General features: G+C 41.2%; 1 protein-coding gene across 9 annotated transcripts in view; it reads left to right on the top strand.

Moving 5' to 3' along the window:
• Positions 1–21,790, top strand: part of sox6 (SRY-box transcription factor 6) — a 138,015-nt gene extending 116,225 nt beyond the window's left edge. For all 9 annotated transcript variants that reach the window (XM_084359626.1, XM_084359623.1, XM_084359628.1 and 6 more), the window contains 4 exons: positions 6,613–6,718; positions 13,419–13,592; positions 14,921–15,137; positions 16,376–21,790. In XM_084359626.1, the coding sequence (XP_084215752.1) occupies positions 6,613–6,718; positions 13,419–13,592; positions 14,921–15,137; positions 16,376–16,682 (804 nt within the window). In that variant the 3' untranslated portion in view covers positions 16,683–21,790. The remainder of the gene's footprint in view (positions 1–6,612; positions 6,719–13,418; positions 13,593–14,920; positions 15,138–16,375) is intronic.
• Positions 21,791–27,454: the final 5,664 nt, after the last annotated feature.

Raw genomic sequence — 27,454 nt, forward strand, 5'->3', positions numbered from 1 at the left:
CTGGTCTTTCCACATTTTGGGCCGCTGACTGATGAGTCATCTGTAGAACTGCAGGTTATTGGCCCTGTGCCACTGATACTCAACTCTGTATAGTCAGGTATGACAGATTTCTACACTGATGCATCAATATCTCTTACTTGAGTTCTGATTGATGCTTGGGAGGTTGTGTGAGATAAAATATATTCCTCTGCTGACATGTCCCTAACTGGAATCAAAAGGTGAAAGGCCAGTGTATTAACCTATTGAACTGCCCTTTTCTGCCCCGCAACACCTCCTCTCTTCAGTATTGATGACTACAATTGTCCATTTCCCGTGTCCCAAAGCTCATCCTGTAAATATTCAAATGGAGCTTACACTGGTGCTCCACAAAATCCAGACTCCTAACCTATTGGTTATAGTGGTTATACCGGTCCCCTCTGTGTGTGTATGTGTGTGTGTGTCTGTGTGATTTTTTTTTTTTGTGTGTGCATACATGTGCATGCACGTGTGTGTGTGATGCCAGGGCTCTATTCAGGCAAAGCCCTCACAAAGACTTTGAATATAATCTTGTCTGGTCTGCAGCCCTGGAAGCAATTTTCTGCTCCTTTTCGACTGCTGTCTTGGAAATTGCAAACCAAGGCGTTTTGGCTGCAATGTAAATCCTTGGCATACAAGGGTTTGCCCATCCAAATTAGATTATGCTCAGCTCCCAGACACTGGCTGTAGCCAGCAAGTGCTATTGTGAAGATTGCTTACATTAATGCTTTGTCCAATTGTTCATGTTTGCCAGAAGAATAAAAATAATGTATGACTCTGGATAATATGTGTGTGAGTGGGTGTGTGTCTACGGGCTCCTTTCCCAGGTCAGGTCTTTTGCTCTGTCTCGCCTCTTCCCCAGAAAGACATCAACACTGCATCTTGCTAGGGTCATTTGGCGGTGGTGGCTCCATTATTTTCTACAGTTGTCATTTTACATGGTGAATTTCTGGCCCGCTGCAGAAATGCTGCTGGCCCCGCTAGCAAAGACCTGTGATACCGCACTCACCACAAGGCACACGCAACAAAGGACAAGGAAAAGAATAGGCCACCAAGGACCATTTATAGTCTCTGGTATTGTTGCAGTAGACACACAATTGTTCCCGTGTCCAACAAGTCTTGAGGTTTTGTCCATATGTGAAAGAGTTTTTTTTGTGTAATGCTGCACTAATATCCTGCAGTTTGCATCCTGGAGGGTTTGATAAGGCACTAGATTTCAGCCCAACTTAACAGTCCCTGGAGGACCCAGTGAACAGTTCTGGATCATTGAGGACTGGAAACCCGTAAAAGTACATGATGTCAACACAAATGATCTCAGCAGTGGAGTGGAGAAGAACATAACAGAATAACTGAACGCTGTGTCAGAAGTGTGTGCCAGCGCTGACATGGTTATGTATTATACACTCTAGCACATCTGAGTGTTATGACGCAAAATTGCACTATTTGTAGAATGCATTAAAAATGTTCTCCAAATGTCCCAAAGTAGACACCAACATGTAAAAGAAATCCAATTCTTAAGACTAAATGCACATTTTAAATTTGGCACTAAAGGGTCAGATTTTGTGGGTTTGACTTTTTTCCCTCCAACAAAAAATAACCTATCTTGAATAATGATAGCATATCCTTTTATTAAAAGCAAACAATAAACATTAAATTGGCACAAAGCCCAGAGAAGGGTTACCTCACTTTTTTTTTAAACATAGTTTAAGCTCCTTAATTTAATTAAAGGCCTTTCCTCCCTCTGTTTCAAACAAATGAGGTGATGCCCTGGCAGTACAAATGGGACTGGAATAGCTGGCCATCTCTGCTCTGTGTGATGTTGAGGACGACTACTATAGAACAGATGCCAGCCTTTTGTGGCTGCTACTGTTGATTCTGCTGCTGCCTGCATTAGCCTTAGCAAAAAGGGAGAGCTCCGGGTAAAAAGAGAGCAACAGTCTGCATGAAAGGAGCTGTGGGTTCACCGCATGGCTGGATGTACTTAACATTTAAATGGTTCAAAACTAGCAAAAACTACTGGAAAGCTGCAGACTCTATAAATAACACTGCAACTGGTTACAATAAAAATACAAAACAGATGAGGCGCTGAGCTGTGAGGCGCTGTAGCCATGTTAAAGTGCAGGCTTTGTCTCCATCAGGCTGGGGCAGATTGTTGAGGGGGTTTAGTCTGGGACCCTCGGAGAGAAGACTTCGAGGGCCACAGATGATGACTGACACTTGATACACAAAGCGCTGTATTGTGGTCATAGAGCTACTGCCTTCAACTTGCCACATACCAGGTGTGTGATATAACCAGAGCCAGTTCAGCACATTATCAAACATAAGTGGCTGTTTGGGGTCCCGCAGCTGTTAAAGTTTCCAATGATAATTGCAATCATATACTTTCCACCATGAAGGAAACGTGGTTGAGATTCTACTGATAGTTGAGAGATCTTGGAAGGTAGAGCAGTTACTGATGTCAGATTTCACAGATGGGGCTAAACATGTCATACAGTACATAAATATATGGCCAATAACTAACCAGACTATTATGTGACTTTAAGTTGGCAACTGGTAATTTTTGGAAATAATAACGTGTCATGCCTGCCAGCTGCCTGAAAGAAACGAAGCAATTTTCTCTTCAAATAGTCGTACTGATGTCAAAATGTTTTGGCAAGCAACCATGCCAACTTAATCTGTGATTTTATCATCTGGTTTACCTTATTCCTTTTAAACATGGAGTCATTTGTTATAAAAATCAAACAAAAAAAAGAAAAGCTACATTTGGTTAATTGATACCAATGATAACAAACTAATGTATTTGATAGGGCCGCACAATTAAATCAATATATTATCAAAATCGCAGTATGGTCAAGCTCTGAGAACCAGGAGAGTGATGGTGTTTACACTGCTAGCATAGGAGCTTTGGACCAGGACAGGCCGATGCTAGCTGGTTAGCTTGCTAACCTCAGTAGATAACTCTTTTGCAACCAAAAACATAGACGTCAACTGTTATTTCTTCAAGTTATGTTGATATTTTAACTACATTTTTGTACAGTCAAAAACCATAGATCTAATGTGATGTGATAAGTAGTACATCAATTTCTTATTATATTTAATGAAAACTTTCAAATCATTTAGCTTAAGACAGTTTTTTTTTTCCCGTCTAAACTTGCCCCAACAAACTGAGACAACTCCAAAAAACAGCACGTTGATCTGCAGCACAGTCTACCTGACTCTCCTCTTTACTTTTCTTTCATCTTTATTTTAACAATCTCAGGCCATATGGCTTTGGCTATAGCCTGGAGCTATTTACAAAGGGGAGAGTGAAGGAGTGTTAGGATTGGCAATGTGTTGCCTAAATATAGGGCAGGAGAAGGCACAATGCACAGGGCCGTACGCCACCCGCCTCTACCCAGAATACACCCTGTGGGCAGAGCAGCAGGCCTCCGGCACATGTTCTGTGGCCGGCCAGATTAAAGCTCTCTTTACAGCATTGACAAGGGCTCTTTTGGGTTCCCTCGCCCAAGAAGTTGCACAGACTCCACTATCTCTCCCTCTTTCTACTCCTCTCTCTTCCTCAGTGACTCACGACTTCACTGGACTGGCTCGTGACTTCACAGGGAAAGCCATGTGCCGCTGAACAAAACACATCCGTTACCAAACTTTAAAGACAAAAGACTGCACGGGCAGGGCAGATGAGATTATTGTGGGTGGCAGTTTTCCACTACAGCTCAGAGTGCATCGCTATAATTTTAGTTGTGGTGATGGAGAGCTGCATGTTGAAGTCATTTGAGGGAGGGGCCGGTTGCTTGCCAGCGGTCGTGGTCAGAGCGGGAGGGGAATAATGTGTACTGTTACATCTTTTGTTTCCTGCCTCTTTATCTTTACCTCCTCACAGCTGCATGAGTTTCTGTATTCTTTGCGTCTTTGATCGCTCCCTTGTTATATTACAAACACCTTTTTTTTATATCAGCCGTACACTCCCTCTCTTTTCCTGGCAGGATGGCCGGCTTCCCAAGATACTGCACGTCCTTTGCTACTTCTCTGTGTCAGAGTGATCAGTAAAAATTTAATGACACTATAAAATAATAAAAGTGCCATTAATTTATCACAGCACTTGATGCGTGGGCAGTAAAGAAGCATTAGTTCACTGAATATTTTCAAGCCTTAAAACAAAACCCCCGATGCTGTGCTGATAATTTATGGCCCTAATTTCAACTGTAATTCTAATTCGCAGATATAAATCACCAAACTTATAACCAATAAGTATATTAAGCTCAGTATATAAAATTTTATGAAAATTTGTGGTACCATATTGCTCAGATAGTCTGATATTAATTAGCACAGCTAACACAAGCAAGGGAAGGGTACTTAATGTAACTACCTCTTTATATCAAGTATGTAAAATGCTGGCTCGTGCATGTTGTCTACATGAACACAAGAAGCCCTTTTTATGTCAAATGAAGTGAAGCTACTTCCTACAACAAGAGCTTCATTCAGTGTTCGTCCCAGCTGTCTAATGTGCTGATGTTCACTAATCATATGACTTTGTGCGATGGAGAAAGAAGTTCAACACCAAGCTAGTTATTAATGAAATTCATTGATGGATGGGCCCTGTTCTCCCTCCTTCTTAGCCCAACATGATGCTTAATGATCATGAGTTTATAAAAGGACTTGATTGATCAGGAGGGACCGGCGAAGCGCAGAAGAGGGACGAGATGACTACTTTATTACAGACGTACAGTACCCGTGAACGCTGTGTCTTCCTAGTGGACTTGTCCAAGTAGCATCTGAAGCTGCACCGTTGCCCATCCAGCTAATCGCACATCAGTCACTTTGTCATCGGGCTGCTAGCTTCTTTCATTAAGAGCAATAATGTGGCTGGGTGATGAATACGGCTCTGTGCGCGCGTGCGTGCCTGCTTGCTCGTGCATGTGTTGCTTAACGCGGAATGTGACACGAAGGAAGGCCCCACACTCCATCTTCTCTTTACAAAGCGTCCTCTTGCCCAGCAGGGACCACCACATATGTCATAATTACAAAACACTTAAGTAAGCAAAGGGCCGTCAGATGGACAGGCTCTAATCACAGGCCATAAGCAGGTAGTGGTTAATTGTATATCAGAATCACTCAGCTGGCCATAAATAATGACTGCTCCTTCAAGTATGATGGGAAATTGCAGTGCTCTTTCTGTCTCTCTCGCAGTCCTTTCTTTTGAGGAATAGTTCTTGAATAAATAAAAGCATGAGGAAAATCAAAATGCTGTGAAAGGCCTCAAATGGACTTGAACTATCTTCATTCTTCATCTTGTCATCTTTTTTAAACCTTTCAAGTAAAATAAGGTTATACAAAGGGAAAAAAATGTAGACACATTTCTTAAGTTAATGTTTTAATGTTCTGTAATTACTGATGGTTGCCCACATGATTGCATATGTCAGGTAAAATTCAGCTGTAAACAATAATATATTCACTTACAATAGTCAGGCCTGCTTATTTCTTTTAGTGGAAAGCAAAACTTCCCTGAGGGGGAAAAGTGAAGAAACAACAAAACGGTACAATGCGTTACAAAGAGGGGGCTAAAAGATTCATGTGTTTGCCGGTGTCGGTGTGTGTGGCAGGGGAGCTGTTAGTATTGTGTGGGGACTCTACCTGAGTGTCTGTTCAGACTGCGTGTGATAGGCATGTTTGGAAAAGAAAGAGGCAGAGGTCAGCACAGACAGTACATCTTTGGCAGATATTGAATGCTCACCCTGGGAGTAAAACAAATGCTTTTTTTCTGAATGGTGGCAACATGCCTGCTTTTAGTGTCATCCAGGCGAAACCTGGGGGGGGGAGAGATTATTTGTATCATGCAGAGTCAAAGTGTCCATCTCCTAGTTGAGTCTTTAGAGAGGAAGACAGCCCTTTGCTAATGCCCTGTGTATTCACTGAGGAAGTAGGTCATTCAACAATGGAGCCAGCAGCAGTCGGCACTCTCCCCTTGCATAATACATTAAGTGTAATGTGCAGCAACTATTCAGAGGCCCCCCGAAAGCTGTTATTTTATTCTGTAAATGCACACGGACATGACATTTAATATTGTCACGGAGCGCTGAATGACAGGGTTTCATTGTGCGTCAAGTACAACATGATGCCAAGTTTAATCTGAGCACAAAGCGACATGACAAACGGGAAAACACGGTGTGTTCTCCAAAGCATGAACTCTGAATAAATGATGGGCGCTGAGCTCTGGGCGCTGTAGACTGCAAGAGAGGATGTAAGGAGAAGATTACAGAGGAAAATCTGAGCACTGCAAAGAGGGCCACGGCCCCATTGTGTGCTCAGGATCACAAAGTATCCTTCTGTAAATCTATTTACAGCACCCCTGGCCCTCACTGTCTCTCTGCCTCCTGTCATCCATTATAACAGCGGCTGAATAGAGAGATGAGAGAGGAAAAAGCTACATCTAGCTCATGTCAAAAGAGCAGCTCTTCAAAAGAACCCCCATTTATCAAAGACACTTTTTTTCTTTTCAAAATTTTAGATTCCTGATGGGGTTATTTTTACAATTCTATCACTGTAAAAACGTGTATATGTGCTTGTTCGTGTTCCTGACTGTTTATATTTCCCCTGTAGGAGAGGGCGCACTTTGAGAGCCTCGGGCACCACCTCGGCAAGCTGGGTGAGGACGGAAAGATTGGCCACAGAGTTATTGACCTCACCAGGCCTGAGGACCTAGATGGTAAGGCCATATTTGGGTTTCACTTTTTGTCTTAAACATGATTGTAATTGATCAGTTTATTTTGTTTCCTTATATTGCACACAAATTCACTAAACGCCTGTTAATGTGCCTGCTAATTCTATGTGAATAATGTTCAGTATATTAGCTGTACTCTCCAGACTTACTCTATACCAGAGTTTTGATGGCTGACAAAGCCTGCTACTGCATGTGTCTCAGTGTTAGACTGTAGACTGGTTTGTAAGGGTGTGTGCAGAAACATGTGCGTGTGTGTAAGGAGATGTGGGGGTTGGGGTGAATGCCGTTTGAAATGAGCCGTGGCTCCGAGGTTTTCACAGGTAGGTGAGCGGAGGACAAGGGTGCCTGAGGACAAAGCTGGCTCTTTTCCAAGCTCGGCTCCTGTTGCTGTTGTGCTTGTTTGAGGTCCTGGGCACAGGGGTGTAAATTCGGGTTGCACCAGTGTGACAAAGCGTCATCTCCCTTTGTGGCGCTGGCTCCTACACAGGAGCAAGGAGCACCTCGGTGCGCTAATGTTTGTCCAACATAAATATTTGTGGCAGTTTCCATGGCACTTCAGAGCCAGAGCAAAGGGGAAAATGGTTCTGACTCATCTTTGATGCCTCAAAAAGTCTCAAGGCAGAAGGATAGATATTTCTCAGGACAATGTAACCCATCAACATCTTTAAATAGCATCTTAGACACATTTCCCATCAGTTTTAGTAAGAAATGCGCCGGCATAATTGGTTCACACAGACTTTTAAATATGTTTTCTTACTTCCCATAAACATTTTTGTTTACCAACTCCAAAGCAAAATTCTTTTTAATGACGTCTACTTTCACATCACACCCAATCCTGAGGATTTGAATCAGAGGTGTATTTAGTGGAGTCATTGACATGTTTCCCATGATAGCCACAGCAGCAGATCCCATCCCCACCCGTCTGACTCTTCGGACAGATGTGCTTCCAGTGCTCATTCTCCCAGTGGGAACCTTCCCTCTGTGGCTACTGTGGAGTCAGGACCAAAACAGAGCGCACACCAGGGCAGTTGTGTCCTTTTAAGTCCTGCGCAGGGCCGAGGGAAAGGCTTGCGCCAGACGCCTCACATCAGTGTTCCCAGTGGGCTGTGGATTATGAGCAAGCAGAGGTTAGAGGAGAGGAGAGGTCCTCTTCCCAGGGGGAAACGGCTGGGAGCCGGGGCAGTACACATAACTCAAAACACACAGTTACCATTTCTTCTCCTTCACTACAAATATATCTGTCTGTCTCTTTCAGCTTCACCGAGAGGAAAACACATACGCTTGAGTGATGTGAAGCAGTAAACCACAAAGTGTTTACTCTTATGAGGACATGTTTACTTTTGAAATCCTTGTTGTGAGGATTTTCTATTCCCTGAACCAACTGAGGCTCGGCTCTCTTGCATACCTTGATATATAGAAACATACAGTATCTGTCTAGGTGTAGCTTATATGTGCTCTCTTCAATAACCTCTTTAATATTTGCTGATTCCCATGGAAAAGTCATAAAAGCGGACTGAATTTGATTGAAGTTTGGTTTTATGTGAAGCTTATAATATTACAGTTGACCACATTTCAGCATATGAAGGATCTGCTTTACATTAAAATACAGGAATTTTAATTCTTCCTAAACAACAGTTATATGTCACCAACACATCATTTTTCAACTGAACTTAAACCAGACATCTGGATGTGTTTTGAACAGCAAATCTGCCAAATCAATGCTAACAGTATACAGACATTCGTAACGTAAGTCATAAATGTAACACACACTGCCTATGCTTTGGTTGTTTCCTGAAAAGGAAAATTACTGGGTGTAGCTCCCAGCCGTTACATAGGGTGTGAAAGCCCTTTGGTGTGTAGCAGCTTTCCCTCCAAGACAGAGCAGCCGCATTGAGCAGACCCAGTGTACAGCGGTACTTCTGTCATCACGGCAACTCGCAGAAAGCTTTAGGTTGCTTGAGCTAATATTTACGAAGCATGCAGCAACCAAAGTCCTAACGACTTAGAAGGAAAAATGTGGCCAAGGAATGGAAATAGATAGGATTTCCTTCATTTTACAAAGCCACGAGCCACACTCACAAACCCAAATTCATTAGCTCTTTTTAAGCTCCGATGAAAACATTACCAAATACCACAAAGGGCCACAGCTGAGCCAGCCCCTTTGTTCATTCACATGTGGCAGTATGGAGTTGCTGTGTAGCTGAGGTTGTGTGTTTGTCTAAACCGCCCCCCCCCCATCACTGAGGGTCCGCAGAGAACAAAGGGGTTGTTGAGAGATGTGTGGAGGCAGGAAACAGAATTAATCTAAAACGCCCAGTGTGATGATATCAACCGCAGAGTGAGAAAAGACGAGGCTTTAGCCGAGCAGCATGTCTCTAACAGAGTCCTCGTGGAATAGGATGAGAAGAACAGTAGTGTTGCATTGTTGTTACAGATCATTGGTGATGGGTTTCTTTACATCGGTAGCTCGGAGCTGTTATGAAGTCTTATACGAGTTGATTGTTTGAAGAGGTTTTTGTTGTTGTTTTTCCTTCCGCTGTGAGGCCGTGGGAATCGAGCTCCGGCTTTTATTGCCGAGGAGTTTTCCGAGAAGAAAGCTCAGATGAGGAGGCTCAGACAAAATGATTTATCAAGTCACAACAACAATAGCTGAATAGGTCAACACGGTCAAGAGAAAAAGTTTGGTAAATTCAAGTTCACCCCGTGTGGGAGAAATTCGTGTCTGCTTCTGTGTCTCCTTTCGTGTGTGCAAGGCTGGCGTGTTGTGAAAGATCAGACTGCACTTTTGGGCTAAATGCATTGAGAGGGGAGCGAGAAAACAAAAGTAAAAGCCATAGCCTGCATGTTGAAACAGGTTGGCTGTTTGTTCCCAAGTTCACACGTGCTCACACTCGCACTAACACACACACTCACAAGTGCTCGACAACACTCAAAACAGCCTAACCGCAGAAAAAGAAAAAAAAAAGATTGACATGTTATAATATGGCTTATATCACTTGTAATTTGTAATGCTTTAATTAGCGCGCTATGAGGCTCAGGCTCAAACAGGGCCACTGAGCGCTGTGTCCTGTCTGTCCATACACATTAATCTAGCCTGATCCTGCTCTGAGGGAGAGGCTCTATTGTCAGCGGTAAATGCCTTCAGTCAGAGGTGTTAGATTTGATCCCAACAGGGAGGGCTTGGCAGGTTTGCGTGATTGTTGCCTGCTCACTGAGGCTCATCCTCTTGAGCGGATTCCTGGGTGACATTATGTGTCTGCCCGCAGAACAAAGATGAGTAAGGAGGAGAGAAGGGGGGGAGGGAGAGGGGACGGCCGGGGCAGTGCTACCCTCTGGCTTGGTACATGGTCGAGTCTGAGCCTGCAGCTCACAGGTGTGATCGGCTTTTGGGCCTCATTACATTCTACATTTCTCTCCCCTTTTTCCTGCTTCGTCCTTTTTTCGCTCTCCCTTCTCCATTTTTTATTCCCACCTCCTCCCGGCCTCCCCATATATACACACACACACACACACACACACAATCATTCTCTCTCACTGTAATTCATGCTGCTCATCTGCAGTGTTTCCAGGAGAGACAAATTAAAAGGGGATTCTCATATCGCTCTGTCACACTTGAGCTGCGGGCCTCATGAATCACAATAAATTCTATTAAGCAGCACTCCCTCTGTTTCGCTCCCTCCCTGGTTACCACCCAGGGGGCCTGCCCCTGTCACTGCTAAACATCTGTGTTTATTTACACAATCACACACCTAACTAACTGATTCCTAAATGTCCTGCACCTCCTGGAAAAAAAATGGCTAATGCTCATTTGCAAAATGTCAGAGCAGTGTCGTGATTTTTAATAAAAAGACAGAAACAATGTTGCAGTAAATTGCGTGTTGCAGTTTCGAGGGATTTGCTTAGACTGGCTGCTAATGCGCAGGATGCCTCTGATTAAGTCATATATATTACAGGGGCTGAACAAGGGGTCAGATTTAGCTTGATACCTTTATCACGTTGTTCTTTACAAAGCCAGGGCGACAGCACCTGCCTCAATATGGGTGAAGATGATGTAACACTTGTTCATTTCAACGGCAGAGCAGACAGGCACTTTTCTATGTGCCATCATGAGAGCAAAAAACCATGCCTCATCTGGCTTCCCTCCAATGAACCAAGTCACGTGGTTGGTTTCCTGGCTAACTATGGATGTGGCACTAGCTGATGGCAGGCGGTTGTTTTGTCCCCCTCCCCGTAAGAAGCTCACCTCTGCCCATATGCATGCACACCAGTATATAAATTGCTGAATCAGTGTCAGTGATAGAGTAATGGCACGGGAGGCATCGTAAATTACAGCAAGCGATCCCGGGGCGCAGACACTGGCTGTCGTGTCTGAGTGAGCGCTGCGCTCCTGAGCTAATGAATACCTTCATCTGGCCCCGGCAGTCAGCAGATTGCCCCGCGTTGATGGATACTGTCAGCCCTCCGCCACACCACATTTCATTGCACAATAAACATGGTTGTCAAAACCAAACAAAGTGAAATCAATTCATCCTGTACAGTGAGTGCATGCTAAATGAAATTAACGTACTGTGGGGTTCGGTGGCAGCAAAGGTAGTGTATTATTTCTGAATTCATGATGGCTTTTGGGCCTCAAGCATTTCTAGGAGGCAGAGGCAAACACACAGAACAAGAGATGATGCTTGGAGGATTTGAAAAACTGACATATATCTCTTAAATATTTTGGTTTAGTGTTTTGTTACCTGTGTCTAAGAACGTACTGTATATTTATGATAATGTATTAGTAGGCTGTGTAGGCCATATTATCAAAGTGAAAGATTAGGCAAAGGTTTTTTAGATTGAGCTTTTCCTGAAAAAAAAAAATAAAATAAAAAATGTAATATTTGACAGTGAATGACAAGATTATGACAATCTAGGACTAACTTTTATGAATAGTCATAAATGAAGGTACTATATTGATTTTTATTTTTGAGATATCAAGAATGAGAGAAAGTCTAAAAGTATATTTATGTTATAATTATTTCATATGTACTTTATTTCCTTTTTTTATTTTGTTATTTGCATATTTTTGCAGAAGACATAACCTAGATTTTCAGATGCGTCCAGGAGATGCCCTAAACAATATGACTGTGACTCTTAACTGAATGATATGACAATAGGAGCTGAATCCTCTGGGCAGTCACAATCTGAAAACACAATTTTTCACTGGCCTCCCAGATGAAGGCGAGCCTGTGTGGATCATAAATGTGGCTGTTTGACTGTTAAACAGGAGCTGGTGAAAATCGATTTGCGGGGCCTTTGTACTGGGAGAAACAGGTTTCCTGGTGGACCAAAAACATTCTCTCTGAGCATAAACCAAAACCAACTTCCTCCGCACCTCCATCTCTATTATACTGGAGGTGGCTGTGTGCTCCTTCAGTACAGCATCTACGTAGATTGCCTTTTCACTTCTTGTCTCCCATAATACTTTTGAAAAGAAGACACGCTTTTCAGAAGTGAAGACACTCAAACTCTTGAGGCTGAGAATGGTGCAGCAGCATCTTCGGTGATTAGAGCAGAGCGAGGGTTTTTCTGCGGATTTGGAATTAATGTCTCTGCACAGCCCTCCGTTACTCATTAAGAGTTTGATTTTGTTTATCAACTGAAATAATAATAGAAATCAAACCCCAGGTAACGTGTGCCAAGGCTGCTAGTGGAATGGTCTAATGAGAAGGCTTCACATGTGGATGATGAAATATGCATGAGTCATCCCAAGCTTTCTTTTCCAGATTTGAGATCATTAAAGATGTATCGTAGCATATGGAAGGCTTTTTTTGTCTTATTTTTCAAGCCTTGTTTATCAACATGTTTTTGTTTGTTTAAATATTCATACTGCTTTTATTTAATTCTTTCACATCTTACATATAAAAGGAAGCAAATGCGCATGCAAACAGAAATCATTATCAGTCTGATGTACAGTTTAATACTGAGAGAAACTCTCTTATGCTGATTGTGAATGCCCTGATTGAGAAACGGCACTTTGCAGAATCGGCACAGTCTCTCATCGCAAATGTGTGCCTGGTTTGTTTGTGTGTGTGCATGTGCGTGTGTGTGTGTGTGTGTGTGTGTGTGTGTGTGTGTGTGTGTGTACGCTCGAGAAAGAAGGAAGAAAAAAAGAGAGAAAGCGTAATGCAGAGGAATGAATTTTAGAGACTGCCTCAAGTCCCATATTTGTTATTTATGTTGGCATTCTTGCACTTTTTACAAACACTATGAATGTCAAATTGAAATGTATGTGGCTGAGTAAAGACGTGTGAAAACTTGCAGACAAAATATTTAACTGCTACCAAAGTCCAAGGTCCTCTTCCTCTTCTGGTTTTGGAAAGACCTGAGAATACATTGTCGAGCATTAAACTGACATTGTATTCGCTTTTATAGCACATAAAATAAAAGCCTGTCAAGTCAGGTTTTCCACTCAATGGAAAGTCTACCTCCCCAGGAGAGTCTGTGGCCCTGCACTCATCTGAAACAATGTTCATGATGATGATAGCAGCGATGACAGTAAATGAAGGAGAGTTTGAACACGGCTCGTCATTTAATCAATGTCTTGCCTCGCTCTCTCTTCTTGTTCCTGCTCTGGCCATTGCAGGGTCCAAGGAAATAAATGGCTCTACAGATAAACCCCAACCCTATTATTGTTGGCCAACAGGAGGCGCTGGATCTACCGAGGCACGAGTCTTCAGGGAAGCCCGAGGAAGGAACAACAACGAGCCCCACATTAAAAGGCCAATGAACGCATTCATGGTGTGGGCCAAGGACGAGCGGCGCAAGATCCTCCAGGCCTTCCCTGACATGCACAACTCCAACATAAGCAAGATTTTGGGTAAGACCTTTTAAATCAAATGTAAGTCACTGTATGAAATATTTAAAGGTATCATCTCCCGAGACAATTTAACTACTTTTGTAAAGCCACTGTAAGTACTCTGTCAAATACATTGCTATCACTTGTATCTGCACTTAAGTCGTTGGCAAACAAAATTAACAGTACATTTAGATATGGCTTTATTGCTCTTAAATAAGTATAGTTGATCTGAAAAAAATTGCTTATATCTAAAGGAGGGAGGGTGTGTTATCTCATAGGCCACTGTGTATCGGGTCACCTCAGCATACAGATGGATTTACGGCCCATCCCTACCATAAGTGTTTGTCATGAAAAATGACAGAGGCTAAATGGGTCTTGTCCCCTCAGCATTGGAGTCCATACATCAGAGCTGTTAAAAGTGCTGTCATCCAGTGCCTAGTAGGACACTTCACAGAGCTGCAGTATTTACAACACTAGCTTGTTGTTCTTTGCTGTTAGACATCGAAGCATGTTTCTCGTCTCAGATAATGTCCATATTCAGGGCTATCAATGGGTCGGTGCGGAAAAGGTGATAGAACATGATTTTTTTCTGGAAAATCAATTTTAAAGAAAGTAATTTGACCGTGAATTTTACATGACTTACTGGTTCCTGCATAGGTATGGTAATCAAGAACTGGTTCCAGGTGAGAACCAGCTCCAAATTGTGTATCTGTATCATATGATATTTTTTGGAGCTTATCAATTCCTTTTATTGATGCTGGCATGTTTTTCTGACAGTTGTGCATTGCAAAAGAATGACGTCAAACAAATTTTTCTACACTGCTGCACACTTTCAACAAAGAGGAGTTGTGGCCGAGAATAGGAAACAGTCGAAAGCGTGGCTTCATTTCACAGAGAAAGATGACAACAGTGCTAGGCGTAATGTCTGTGAAAAGATAAATTCGAATAAAGGTGGAAACAGCAGCAATATGCCGATTCTCTGTATTTGACATTGTATGCAGTGTCACTAGGGAAGGGATTCCAGAACCAGTTCCAGTTAAGAACCGGTTCCAAATTACACAGCCATTAAACAGTGGAGCTTTTGCACACCTCAAGTATATTCAAGCTTTTTTTACTACTATACCTAAACACTGTTCAGACCCACACAGAAAATTGATCAGGAATCATTCAGGAATGATAATATCGACCAATTTTGGTATCGGTAATATCTTATCAATTCCCATCCGAACTCTTGTAACGGAAAGTTGAGTGGAAAGCCCCTGCTAACTCAATTACTCATGTTCACTATCAGTATAAACAGCTTTGTTCCTGTTTGTGATACTGAAATCTGAATCTCCTGTGTTGTGTAGGTTCTCGGTGGAAGTCTATGTCGAACCAGGACAAGCAGCCATACTACGAGGAACAAGCCCGTCTGAGTAAGCTCCACCTAGAGAAGTACCCAAACTACAAATACAAGCCTCGGCCCAAGAGGACCTGCATTATCGACGGAAAAAAACTCCGCATTGGAGAGTACAAGCAGATGATGCGCTCACGGCGACAAGAGATGAGGCAGTTCTTCACTGTGGGGTAGGTACGCAGTCACAAATACTACAAACTTTCTAATGGTGCAGACACACTAGATTCGGGCTAGAAAGTCAATCAAGTCGACGGATCCTGTTCATTGGATCTCACTGGTTGATTGATGCTCATTGGAGAGCAGGCGATCTGGTCATATGCTACATTAAGGATAGGCAAGAGCAAGTTGACTATACAGTAGCTGCTATAATTAAGACTCAACCTCTAGTTTATGAAAATGAGGACATCCAGCAGCAGCTAGCTCACAAAAATAAGATCAAAACGTCAATCTAGGCTGTGCTGATCAAATATGAATCATATTTCGGTGTACTGTTTAGCTTTAAAGTGAGAAAGTTTGTTACCTGGCCGCTATGTTAAAAATGGATAAGCCAAAGCCAAGCAACGCCCATCTAGCAGTTACATCACCCAAAAGCCGCAGCTCCAAGTGGTGCGTAGCATCCAGATGCATCCTCGCCAGATTCTGTGTGCACCATAACACACAGACAATCATACCAACTGGACTGTAGCGTTTAGCCTCCTCAGAGCTTGTTCTCAATAAAATGTAAGCACCATTTCCCAAAGCGAGCGTTGAGTTAACCTCTACTGTATTGGTTTTAAGACAAGAGCCTGACATGCACATTAAAATAGAGTGTTTTTCAATAGCTGTAATTTTAAAATTTTAGACAATAGCAGTGCGCAAATGGAGCCTGAAGTGCAGACATTATTACAGGATATAAGCTGTAGGTATAGACTTACAGAAGCCTGGAGGGCGGCAGTCTGAAGCTTAACGCTTTAATTTACTGTGTGTGGTTAGCAGGAGAACCCTTCTCCAGGTGTTCCCATGTCAGTCATAAGCTTCAGCGGCTGGAGTATCAATCATCCAGCGCTACAGCAGACAAGAGCAGCACTAACCACGTATTGGTTTTATGTCACCAATAAACTGGGTAGTGTTTCTGAACAGCTCAAGACGGGAGCTGTCAGGAGTACCTCTCTTTTCCCAAATCATTTTCACAGAGCTGCTGGCTCAAAGCTGCTGTGGGAAGCCCCAAATCCAACCATCTCAGTTTGAGTACTGTGGAAAAAAAAGAAAAACTTTAAACACCTTTCACAGTACTCACTCCTTCAGCAACACTTTCAGCCTCCTTTCCATCTGATCTTTTATTGTTTCTGAAGGTCAAGTTTGTATCAAAAGTAAGTCAAAAGAGAGAAGTGTGGTTAATCTTAGTTTTATCTCTTTCTCCAACATCCAGGCAGCCGCCACAGCTTCCCATCACCACCAGCGCCAGTATGGTCTACCCTGGGGCCATCACCATGGCGACCACAACACCCTCACCTCAGATGACATCCGAGTGCTCAAGTGCCTCAGCGAGTCCGGAGCCATCCATTCCTGTCATCCAGAGCACCTACAACATGAAGCTAGAGCCCAGCACCATGGCGAACAACAGCGCGCCGGTCAACGGTGAGGACGAGATGGACATGTACGAGGATTTTGAGGACGAGCCCAAATCAGACTATAGTAGTGAAAATGACACACAAGAGCCGGTCAGCGCCAACTGAGACCTCTTTAATCGAAGAGGCCGATGCAGACACAACACTCATACAGGAGGATGCCCAGAGGGCTGGTCTGACCTGATCTGAGGGAGCTAAAGAGCAAAAGAAAAACGACACCACAAAGGTTTTAAAATTCAAAAAAATAAATAAAATAACTGATGTATCATTTAGGAGCCAGCATGCAGATGTGGCTTCATCTGAATCAAAAGCTATTTGGTCTTAAGTGTTTCTTCAAGTGTGTGAAGCAGTTTGGTTGTGGTAATTTAGATATTTTTTTCATGTCATTGTTTATTTTTTCGTTGTGATCATGGACATTTACACAATTAGGTCATTGCCTAGAACTAAAGACGGAACTTGAAATTGCATATTTGATATGAACCTATAATTCTTACAGTCATTTACCTTGTTTTTCCTCTTCAATTAGGTGATTTTGATATATTGCATAACTGTTCAAGATGGGAATATTATTCTCACTCAGGTATAGTGTGCCAGCCAACAGCTTGTGAATGTTTTTAATCAAGAATCAATTGTTACCAGAACAAAATATCTCAAAATTCATATGGAGTGATTCCAACTTATTACAGAGGGAAATTACATATTATTATTATTATTATTATTATTATTATTATTATTATTATTTGTTTATGTTGCTATTGTTATTACACAAACTGCACAATTTAGTGCAGAAGTGCCAAACATTTCAAGTTGTTTCTAAAAAAAAAAGTCTTTTGGGAGAGGCTTCGTGAGTCCTGGACAATCTCTTGATCTCTTAATACAGCTTCATTATCCAGTCTTTTTTTAATTTAGCCTAACAGAATAAACAAATGAAACTCAGGAACTTGGAGGCAGCAGGCTCTGCAGTAGGTTACAGTGTGTGACATCTTTGGGTGGTAGCATGCAATGCTAGCTGTTCTCCAGGGAGCCCAATGCAGTGATCATCAATGAAACTGGCCAGCCCTTTCACTTCCTCATCCCAGTCCACACAGAGCACTGTGGCATCCTCAACTCTTCTCCAGCTCTGCAACCCATTCTGACTCACCAAGTTCTTAATCAGAGTGATTGTAATCAGGCCAGAATGCTAAAAGGCCAAAGGCCTCCAATCTGTGGGATTGGAACAGCAGCGAAAGGCAGCTTTGGGGGCATTACAATCTCAAATTGATGTTGTACAATGTTCAGCTACAGTGCGTTCTGTTAAACGCCTTAACCCCTATTTGGACGGCAAGTTTAAAGTCTTACGTCTTAGAACTTATTTTTTTTTTTTCAATCTTAATTCTTTTTAGACATTGTAAATCTTAAATTGACACTAAGAAGTCTTAAAGCAGAGCACGGACATCGGGCTGATGCAATGACTTGATTACTGCCGTAGTCTTAAGCAGAGTGACAGTTTATGAGGATATTTATAAACTGAGAGAGACGCTAAAATCATATGTTTGTTTCTTAAATTACCTCGTCATATACACACACGACAGGAGTAACTTAAAACACTGATTTTTGCATTAGTGCACTTATACAAATCTTATTCTGTCACCCTTGAGCCTTATGTTGTTATTTTTAGTAATCTTTATCAGCTTTTGGAATGCACTTAACGCTTGCATTTAAAACAGGAAAACATGCAATGACTCAGAAACAAGGGGCACAAAGCCTCTATCCTGATTCCAGCTGAAAAGCTGACAAGCAGTGACCTTCTGGAGAGTGCAGCTAGATAAAGCAAGGCCTTGATGTTGGGACTGAGATCCTCTTTGCAGGGCAGAAGGTCTAAGTGGCTCCCCTCCCTGCCATGCCCTGCTCTGACCCCTGCCCGTGGCAACCTCAGCACCCAGGGGGCGCCATCTGGCTCAGAGTAGGAGAAAACACCAGGGAGGGATGAGGAAACAATAAAAATGGGGTGTGTGTCCCTCATTGTGCTCTCCATCAAAGTGCTGGTAGTAAGGCCTCAACAGGGCTCCCACCCTGGCCCAATCACCAGGCACTGGCGAGCAGATGGAACAAGTACATCAAGCTGTGGGGGATTATTAAAATGACTGACGACTGGGTATCATCTGAAATACAGCATTATTAATGCATGAGTCCAGCTATTCCCCTCCCTTGCCCTTGAACCTGTCCATTTCAGAAAAGAGCACAGAGCTTTTTGAAGGATCTGAATGGCTGGTTACTGGTTTTAACTGGTCAAGATCCACCCACTGCTGGTCACTGCATTTTTCTCCTCGCTCGAATTGGTACAGACAGCTCTTTATATCTCTTAAGCACTCATATCTTCTGTACTCTAATTGTCTTATTGTCAGCGCTGGCTTGCATTGTTTCTACTTTTTGGAAGCATTTATATTCAGTCTTTAAGGTTTTTTAACCACCTCATTAATAATTCCCATTTTACTTTTTTCCATCACATCGTTTCGACATTGTTCTCATTTTGAGGTACAAGACATTTTAAAGGATGCTCTCCTACGAACAACCCAAGTGGATTTCCCTCCAAGTCGACCTGTTTTGGTATTTTTAAGCTGTTTGCTCCTGTTTGTTGGTGGTTAGATTGATTTGTATGTGACTGTAAATATTTTCATGACCACGCCACACTGCTTAGGTCGGCTGGTAGTCAAAAAGGACTCTTCACGGAACTGAAACTTGACTGTGCTTATACGGCGAAAAAAAAAAAGACAAAAAAATGAGAAAGGACAAAAAACGACAAGAACTCACGAGGAGACGATGTTTCATAAGTGTTATAAGCACTGGATATAAATTGTATTTTTTATCAATTCTGATTAATGTGAAGCTGTTTGAGGAAAAACACCCTGAATGAACAAAATTCCCCAGTTGGACTCAAGTGGGTTTGCTCTCACAGTTGCCAGATTTGAGTCTTTTTTTTTTTTTTTTTTGTCTACTTATTTTGTTTATTTATGCAAAGACACATGTGATGAATGAACACTTTGTTTAAGCTTCAGGGCTGCCTAGGGGAGAGACTCAGCACAAGAAAGTGAGCAGAAAATTCAACAGCAGGCTCGTTTAGCCGTCAAACACCAGACTTCAGACTTCAGTGCATTGTATATTGTATTCGAAACTGTAGAGTATCGACATATTGTATTTATTATTAGCCACTGCTGGCTCTAAAATTGTCAGTAAAACAACAACACGGACAATCAGAGGAAGAGAAAAAAAAACATACATGTTTGATGAATTGGGAGCTCAAAATGGTTTTTAGTGAATTCACCATCTCATTTAGATTTTATTGTAAATATAACATAGTATATATATTTTTGTTCATTAGTGAAGTATAAGTTATGTATTTGGCTGTTCTATGTCATTTTCCTTTTCATGTTTTTATTTTTATACAACGTGGTTTCATGTTTTTAAAACCTGACAAGTCACTGTACCTCATGTAGATGCTGAGTTTTTCTGCTTATTGGAAGAGAGCAGTATTGAACCTGAGACAGAGAGAGAAGCACCTCACTTGCTTATGTATTGATAATCTTCCCTGGACTATTCAAACAACCAATCGAAACAAAAGCTGTACTCATTCGACTGATATGGTACTCGTTGAAACAACAAGCACTTGATGTAAAAGAATTTATCGATAATTTGTTTCCAATCATGATACAATCTAAGTGGTATGCTGTATATCCTCACTTGTGTTTTGTGTTTATTACAGCACTCATAGTATGTGTCAAATTTCTTGAGGAGCTGATATCATCCTAAAAAAAATCTGCATGCATTTGGCCTGCATTTACATCATCATAATAAACACAGCTGTTTGTTTTCATGAATGACTGTTTCAAACACAAGTGATGTTTTTAGACTTTCTTTTCTAAAAAGGTGGGAGCGTGCAAATATTTATTTGTGTTAATGTGGCAAAATGCACACACGTTGTGCGTTCTTAATTAATACTCTCCACGTCAACTTTTTGTACGTTGCTGATTTTTTTTTTTTAAGTGTTCATGACTATCCAGCCATCTGCAAATGTAGCCCTCACAGTTGTTTTCTCTTAATTCACATGCAAATGGTTTGAATTAACAACCGAAGACAAAAGGCTTGTATGCTGTTTCAACATTACTTACTGTAATTTCATTTTTTTTTTTTTCTGTCTGTTGTGATGTAAATGGTGGGAATGTTCTCTGTGTTAATTTAATCAGCACAATTCACTGACATGCTGGACTGACATGCTAGCTGCTGTTCAGAAGTGTAAGATTTGTTGTTCAGGGCAACAATTATAGTTGTCTTTGGTACTTTTGCTTTTTAGAGTTGTCTCTCAAGCAACACTGTGTGTGGCTCTTCTATCACTGGAGCCATCGTTTTGAAATTGCTGGCAGCCTGATACGAATTTCTGCGTAGATTTTTTTTTATTTTTATTTTTTCCTGGCAGGTACCTAGGCCCATGGCAAGTATTGTTTGGGTGTTATTAGAGAAAATGAAATACATAGTGTCTGTTGCTGCTTTAAAAAAAAAAAAAAGTTTATGTCTGAATATGTAAATAGTTTATCATAATATCTTGTACAGTCCAATGTAAAGTTTTTAATTCAACTTAAAAAAAAATGTTGCCATCACATTTGTGTTCACATTCTTCTTTATACAGTACAAAAAGATCAATTATTTGCTAGGGGTATTATTGCTAAAAAGAAAAAAATGAAAATGTTGCTAATTTTTTTTTTTTTTTAAATGTTTGTTTTGTTTTGCTTGGCTTCAAAGTGTACACCAGCAAGTCTTTGGTTTCCATGTGCAGTATTGACGTGAGGTAAACTTAAGGTGAATAATTTTACAGTGGTGTGTGTGGAGAGCGATCTCCTCGGCTTCGGTAGTATTAATACAATATATCAAGTAAAAACAAAACCAATGAGTGACACATTTGGTTGCACCTAGGCACCATAGAAATGTGTATACTGTATATGATTAAATTATCCCCACAGGATCAATTCAGGCATATTATAACGTAACACCATTTTCTGTATGTCTCAGTCCATTGTAACAATGCAACAGTGGGATGAATAACTGCCTGTTTAAGCTCATTTACCTCAAGAATTTCCTCCTTTTCTGTAAAAGAGACAGAAATTGTGTTACAGAAATCTTCTCCCATCACTCCATCTTTTGTACTGCTGTTGACACTTAAAAATTAAAGAGACATTTTGTTTTAAGATTTGAGTAAGTATTTTTAATGTTGAGGCATTCATCACATTATTTCCTCTTGTTTAGGCCGTTTGTCTGCAGTGGAAGAAAACAGAGGGGTTGGAAAGTGTGAATTACATAGTGTCGATTGTTTACCCATCGCATACATGGAACTGCACAGTGAGGAAACAGTTTAGCAGTTTTAAAACTCTCATGAGAATATCATATGCCTCTGTTATACTGCATCTCTCTTTTAGCTTTCAGAGACAGAATGACCTTCACTTTTTAAACTAAACTCATTTTACCAGCTGTAAAATGAGTTAAGCTATGAACTGATTCACTGTTGTATTCATTGCTATTTAATTTATTCTTTAAGTCATGCTGAAAGGGCAAAAATAATTACAGACATTGGTTTAAAAGGAACCTGAAATCATATTGCTCTATCTGCACATCCTAATGGTTTACTTGCTCTATCAATTTGGTGTAGATGAATAACTATTAGTACCATTAAAAACTTTGGATTTTAATTGTTGCTATTATTATTATTATTATTACTATTAATATTATTATTATCATCATTATCATTACATGTCAGTAGTGCCCGTATTCATATATATCTGTAATTCTCTATAAGCAGACAAAAAGTGAAACATTAAATGATTAACTGTAGTGGTACTTAAGAAAGCAGTTTAACTTGAGCAGGTAATGGCTGTAACTATTTTTATCAGAAGCTTTGATAGGGTTTAGCATTTTCTGCATTGTGCCATAATATACAAATACCATCATGCAAATTTTGCTGGAGGGCTACACATAATGAATTTCAACATATTCTGAATGGAAAGTCGTCTTCTCACAATAATTCCCTTTGACCCGTTATGATGTCATTGCGGCACGACGGAGACCACCTGGATGAGACTTTCTGTGCCATGTTTCCAAGGGTTTACATTTTACAGCACACTGAAAAGGGCATGTGTATGATGAGTATTTTAATATAGCATTCGCAAAAAAAAAACAGTTTGATTTCAAATCTTTAACATCTGGGCTTTGTTCATTGCTAGCACAACCTGATGATACACTAAACTTAGAATTTGACTCTACACAAAGATTGTGACCTCATGCAAACTGTGCAAAGTCACCGGGTAAGTTATTGTATCCTGGATTATCATCAAAAGCAAATATTTGTATCTGGTAGTTCACATAACATATTTCCTTCATTTCTATCTAGTGGTCATACCGCTGGCAATTTATAAATGTATATTTTCTGCATCTACATGACAAAGAGAGTTCTCAAGGGTCAGTGTAACTTGAACTTGTCATCTGCCCATGTCCACATGTAGCCCAAAATATATGATTGCGTAAACTAGTATGTGCTAAGAAACACGTCTGTGTAGTAAAAACAGAGTCATGCCCTTGGCTGTTGTCTGTGCATACTTTTGGACTTTATCCACCCCTTTACCTATATTCTCTGTATCACTGTAGCAGCCTTGATTACTTTAGCCATTCACTTTCCATTACTGACATCAATGAATGTCAAAAGATGTAGCTGTAGATTTGGACTACACATATAATTTTGTTTTACTATTTCAAACTATGGGAGGCACAGACCTTAGATTCGGGAGTCATATCAGTGGGCGTTCAGACTAGCAAAAATTGAACCTTTGACTTTTTGACATAGACTGTATAAAACATGGACGTAGTCTCTGTGACGTCACCCATAGGTTTCTGAAAAGCCACTGTGATGCTCAGTGTTATGGCTCCAGCAATCACCACCTTGCCAGTGTCTGACTCTGCTTTAGGGCACGATCACTCAAACAAATGCAGGCCATCGCCTGCTGGTGCTGAATGTGGGCAGGGCTGGATATGATGCACAAGGAACTCAATTAGCTTTGTAGTCCATTTGACGGGTCAACCACACACTCGTCTTTGCTTTTGGTTGTGGCTTCGACTTTGTCAAATGTGAACAAAGGTGATTTTTTATTTAAATAGAATGGAAGTAAATTTGCCACCATTAATTTCATGCATGTGTGACTGTACGCTTATTACCGGCTAATCCAAAAATGGGCAAAGAGGTGGAGAATGGTGGCGCTGAGGCAGGCACAATGAAGCATGGTTGCTAATGGCCTGCTGGACAACTTACTAGCTAACTACCTGCAACTCAAAGTGACCACGCCCTGAATTATGTATTCTTTTAAGCCTTAGTGTAATTAGTGAGTTGTACACAAATTCACCACTCGTACAGTCGTCATGAACATGGAAAGGACACAAACCCATCTCTGTACCAGGCTGTAAACATGTTTATTCTGCTGTAAAGTTACACAGGGGGTCTGTGAGGATTAATTTGCTTTTGCAGTCAGCCTCAAGTGGCCATGTGAGGAACTGCAGTTTTTGCCGGCCTTCCTCTATACTGTAGTACTTCAGGACCCTTGCTGAGCCAACACAGTGGTCTCATTGATACAAACTAGGGGGCTGTATTGCAGTGCAGCTATCAGTCTGAACGCGTTCTAGTGTCGTCCCCCAGCTAATGGCTGCCTACCAATTAGCAGTTTGCCTGACTGGCAACAGCTGCACTGCTAACTGGTACAAGGAAAGGAAACAAGTAGGTAATGTTGAGGGAACGCCAGTGTGTGTAGCTATTTTCTAAGATGAGCTGAAAGAGACAACCTCTGGTTTGGTTTTAAGAACAATCTGCACATACACACATCCTATAAGGATCCTTAACCTCCAGCAAGCAGACATTAAGAGGTAAAGGCTCAGTGTGTGTGTGCATGTGTGCCAGAGCCAGAGGTCATCTTGAGAGTTGTAAGCCCAGACTATGTCCATCATTCTTCTCTGGATCTCTGCCATCTATTGCTCATTATCATCATAATTATTATGAGTCCTACACCCTGCTTCATTTCTAAATAATGTCTTTCTTGATGCAAGGGGTAAAACATTTCAAATGTGTGTCAGTGTTATTACAAATCAGCATACAATTAACTGATATACACCTGTTAGCTGTACTTATCTACAGAAAAGGAAATCAGTAACAAAGAAAACAAAGAGTCTCTGGAACTAAAGTCTTTTTTAACCCTTTGGGGAAACTGATTTGTTGTCCTCATCAATCTCTTAGTCTTTTACCATTGCACTGTTAGCTGCTTTCCCGAGAGCATATGAAATCTACAGTTTAACTGCAGTGTCTGTAATAGATGTCTGTGTAAGCGCTCTCCAGCAGTAGATGGAAAACTAGACATATACCTCGGCACAATAAATCTTACAGTAATTTTCCGAGCCTGCACGACAACTAATGGCATGGAGAAAAGCTCTGTGCTTTGTGTATTTGTCTATGCATTATTGTGCAAGTGAGTGCACAAAATTGTAACACTGCTGAGTTGTTGATTCGTGGGGCAATTTTTTCATCTTCTTTGAACTGTTTTTTGTTTCACATTGTACCCACAGATTTCTGTGTGAACCAAATAAGAGGTCGGGGTGAATAATTGGGCGCTTGCTGAGCTATGGGAAGTAATACTGCTGTTCGTAAGTGGCCTGTTTGGATGAACTGTCACTGTTGTACAAAGATGTGTATGTTTGAACAGCGGATAATAATTAATACAGCAATGCTGTCGTGTAGCGGCAGGGCTGCTATTTCACCACTCTGATGACTAAACACCGGTGGGAAGGGGAGCAGCGAGGGGCGCCTGGAACAATATTTTACTCATTTGGATGTGCTCAATGCTACAGCCGTTGCACCCAGTGAATCTGTCAGACAGCACCATTTCCCCGAGAACAGCTGCTATTTATCTGATTTTCTCATTAGCGTTGACTCATGACTTCATTGTACTGGCTTTGGCAGAGGTACTGCAGTGCCTCGGTACGGCTCTTTACAGCTGAGACTTGGTCTCCCTGATGTTACTGGATGTCGGAACATGTAACACCTGTCTATGATTTTCAGCCATCAGTTAAAATCATGCTCAATACAATTTTTATCCATATTTGATCTTAAGTTTAATATCCATATCTGAGCAGATGTTTAATATTCTTTAAGTGCATGTAACTCTCACCTTATTTCTATCTTTTTCTCGCTCAGGTGAAAGAAAAGAATTTGGGATCAATCTCAAGAGTCATTAGACATGGATGCAAGAACAGTATGTAAGAACAGCCTAGACCCTTAGCAATGTTTTAATCCTTGGAGGTGAAGGACTTAGGAAATCTTGCTAATTTCACAGATGGTTTAAAATAGATTAGTGTGGAGTAGCAGCTCCCGGAGAAGGGCTGACCCACCAGGCTCCCTGTGCAGCTGCCAAAACCCTGCGCCTGATGCTCAGATGTGCCTTCCAAAAGTCCTGCAAGGTTAAACTCAAACTTAAGCATCCCGAAATGCCATCCTTGTTGTTAGCTTCACTGCATCTTCGATGAACTTCACCTCATCTTTGTTCTGGGTCTTGAAAAGTACATTTTTCGATAATCTTCTGTGAGCATTTTTATTCATCACTTTTCTTGAAGACATTAAAGGCCCTCTTTTCGATTTCGGCTCTCTGGTTACAGTTTTGTCCATTGACTTCTCACATTTTCTACTTTTCCGTTCAAATCAAAAGTCCTTGTTCACTGAATTGATTGTCTAGTTTTTTGACCTTGAAATTTGTGGCCTTGGGAAACAACTTTGTTGCTTCCTGTTCTTGGCTAACACAATACACGGGAGCACAAAGGATTTTCCTTTGAAATTGATGTGTCCACTTGGCCACAGAGACTATTCTTACTTGTTACTGTGTGTTCTTTCTCATTAGACGTTTTGTACAATGCATCCAAGAGCCATTTTTTGTAATGGAATAAAGGAGTGAATCAGACTCTGCATGGTATTTTGAAGAGGCCAAGCCTGCTGCTAGAGCTGGGCTGTGTCCGAGTGGGCCTGACAAAACTCTGGCCTGGCTGAAAAGGCCCAGCTTGGAGTTAATGTGGAAAGACAATGGCACAGGGTGAAAAACTCGACATGGTTTTGTTGGACTTGTCATTCTTTGGGGCATAGCTGTGAGGAAAGCCTAGGAACCATCTGAATGTTATTTGTGCTTTTTTTGACCCATATTTGGGACAGCTTTCACCAAGCCCTTGTGAGAAGGTTGAAACAATGGAGAGGCGCTTTCAGAAGAGGGACAGGCCTCGACTCCGGCCAAACCGTCTTGGACCTGCTTCACTGGAACGGTTTGTCTCCAAAAGGCTGACATCATGGCACAACTACTGGCCCATTGTTACTATTCTGAAAAAAATAAATAATAATGACTAATACTGATTCATATTAAATTATTTTTGTTAGGCATAAGAAATATTTCAGATTACAATGTAAGACGAAAAAAAGGTCACAAGAGAGGACGTGACACACGCAGCTGAATCTAATGTCTAAGGTTCAACACACGTCAAATGCAATATGTAACCTTTGTAAAATGTCAGTATATTTATTTTAAATAATGAATAAAAACATACATGTGATGGATCATTTTATCTGGGATGCGCTGCCATATCTCCTTGCTGAACTGAGATGTTACTGAAAAGCTATTTCTGTCTATGTAAATCAATTGGATTTTCTGAGCACAGTTGTTACGAACACTGGGTTGCTAAATGAACTTTTGAAAATCCACATGGGACAATATTTCAGAAAATGTAATTTTGCATACTGTTTCACATCATTGCATCTCCTCAGTGCATTTGTCTCCCAAAGCATTTGA

This window comes from Pagrus pagrus (genome assembly GCF_965226575.1).
Source record: "Pagrus pagrus genome assembly, chromosome: 1".
In the NCBI taxonomy this organism is placed as follows: Eukaryota; Metazoa; Chordata; class Actinopteri; order Spariformes; family Sparidae; genus Pagrus; species Pagrus pagrus.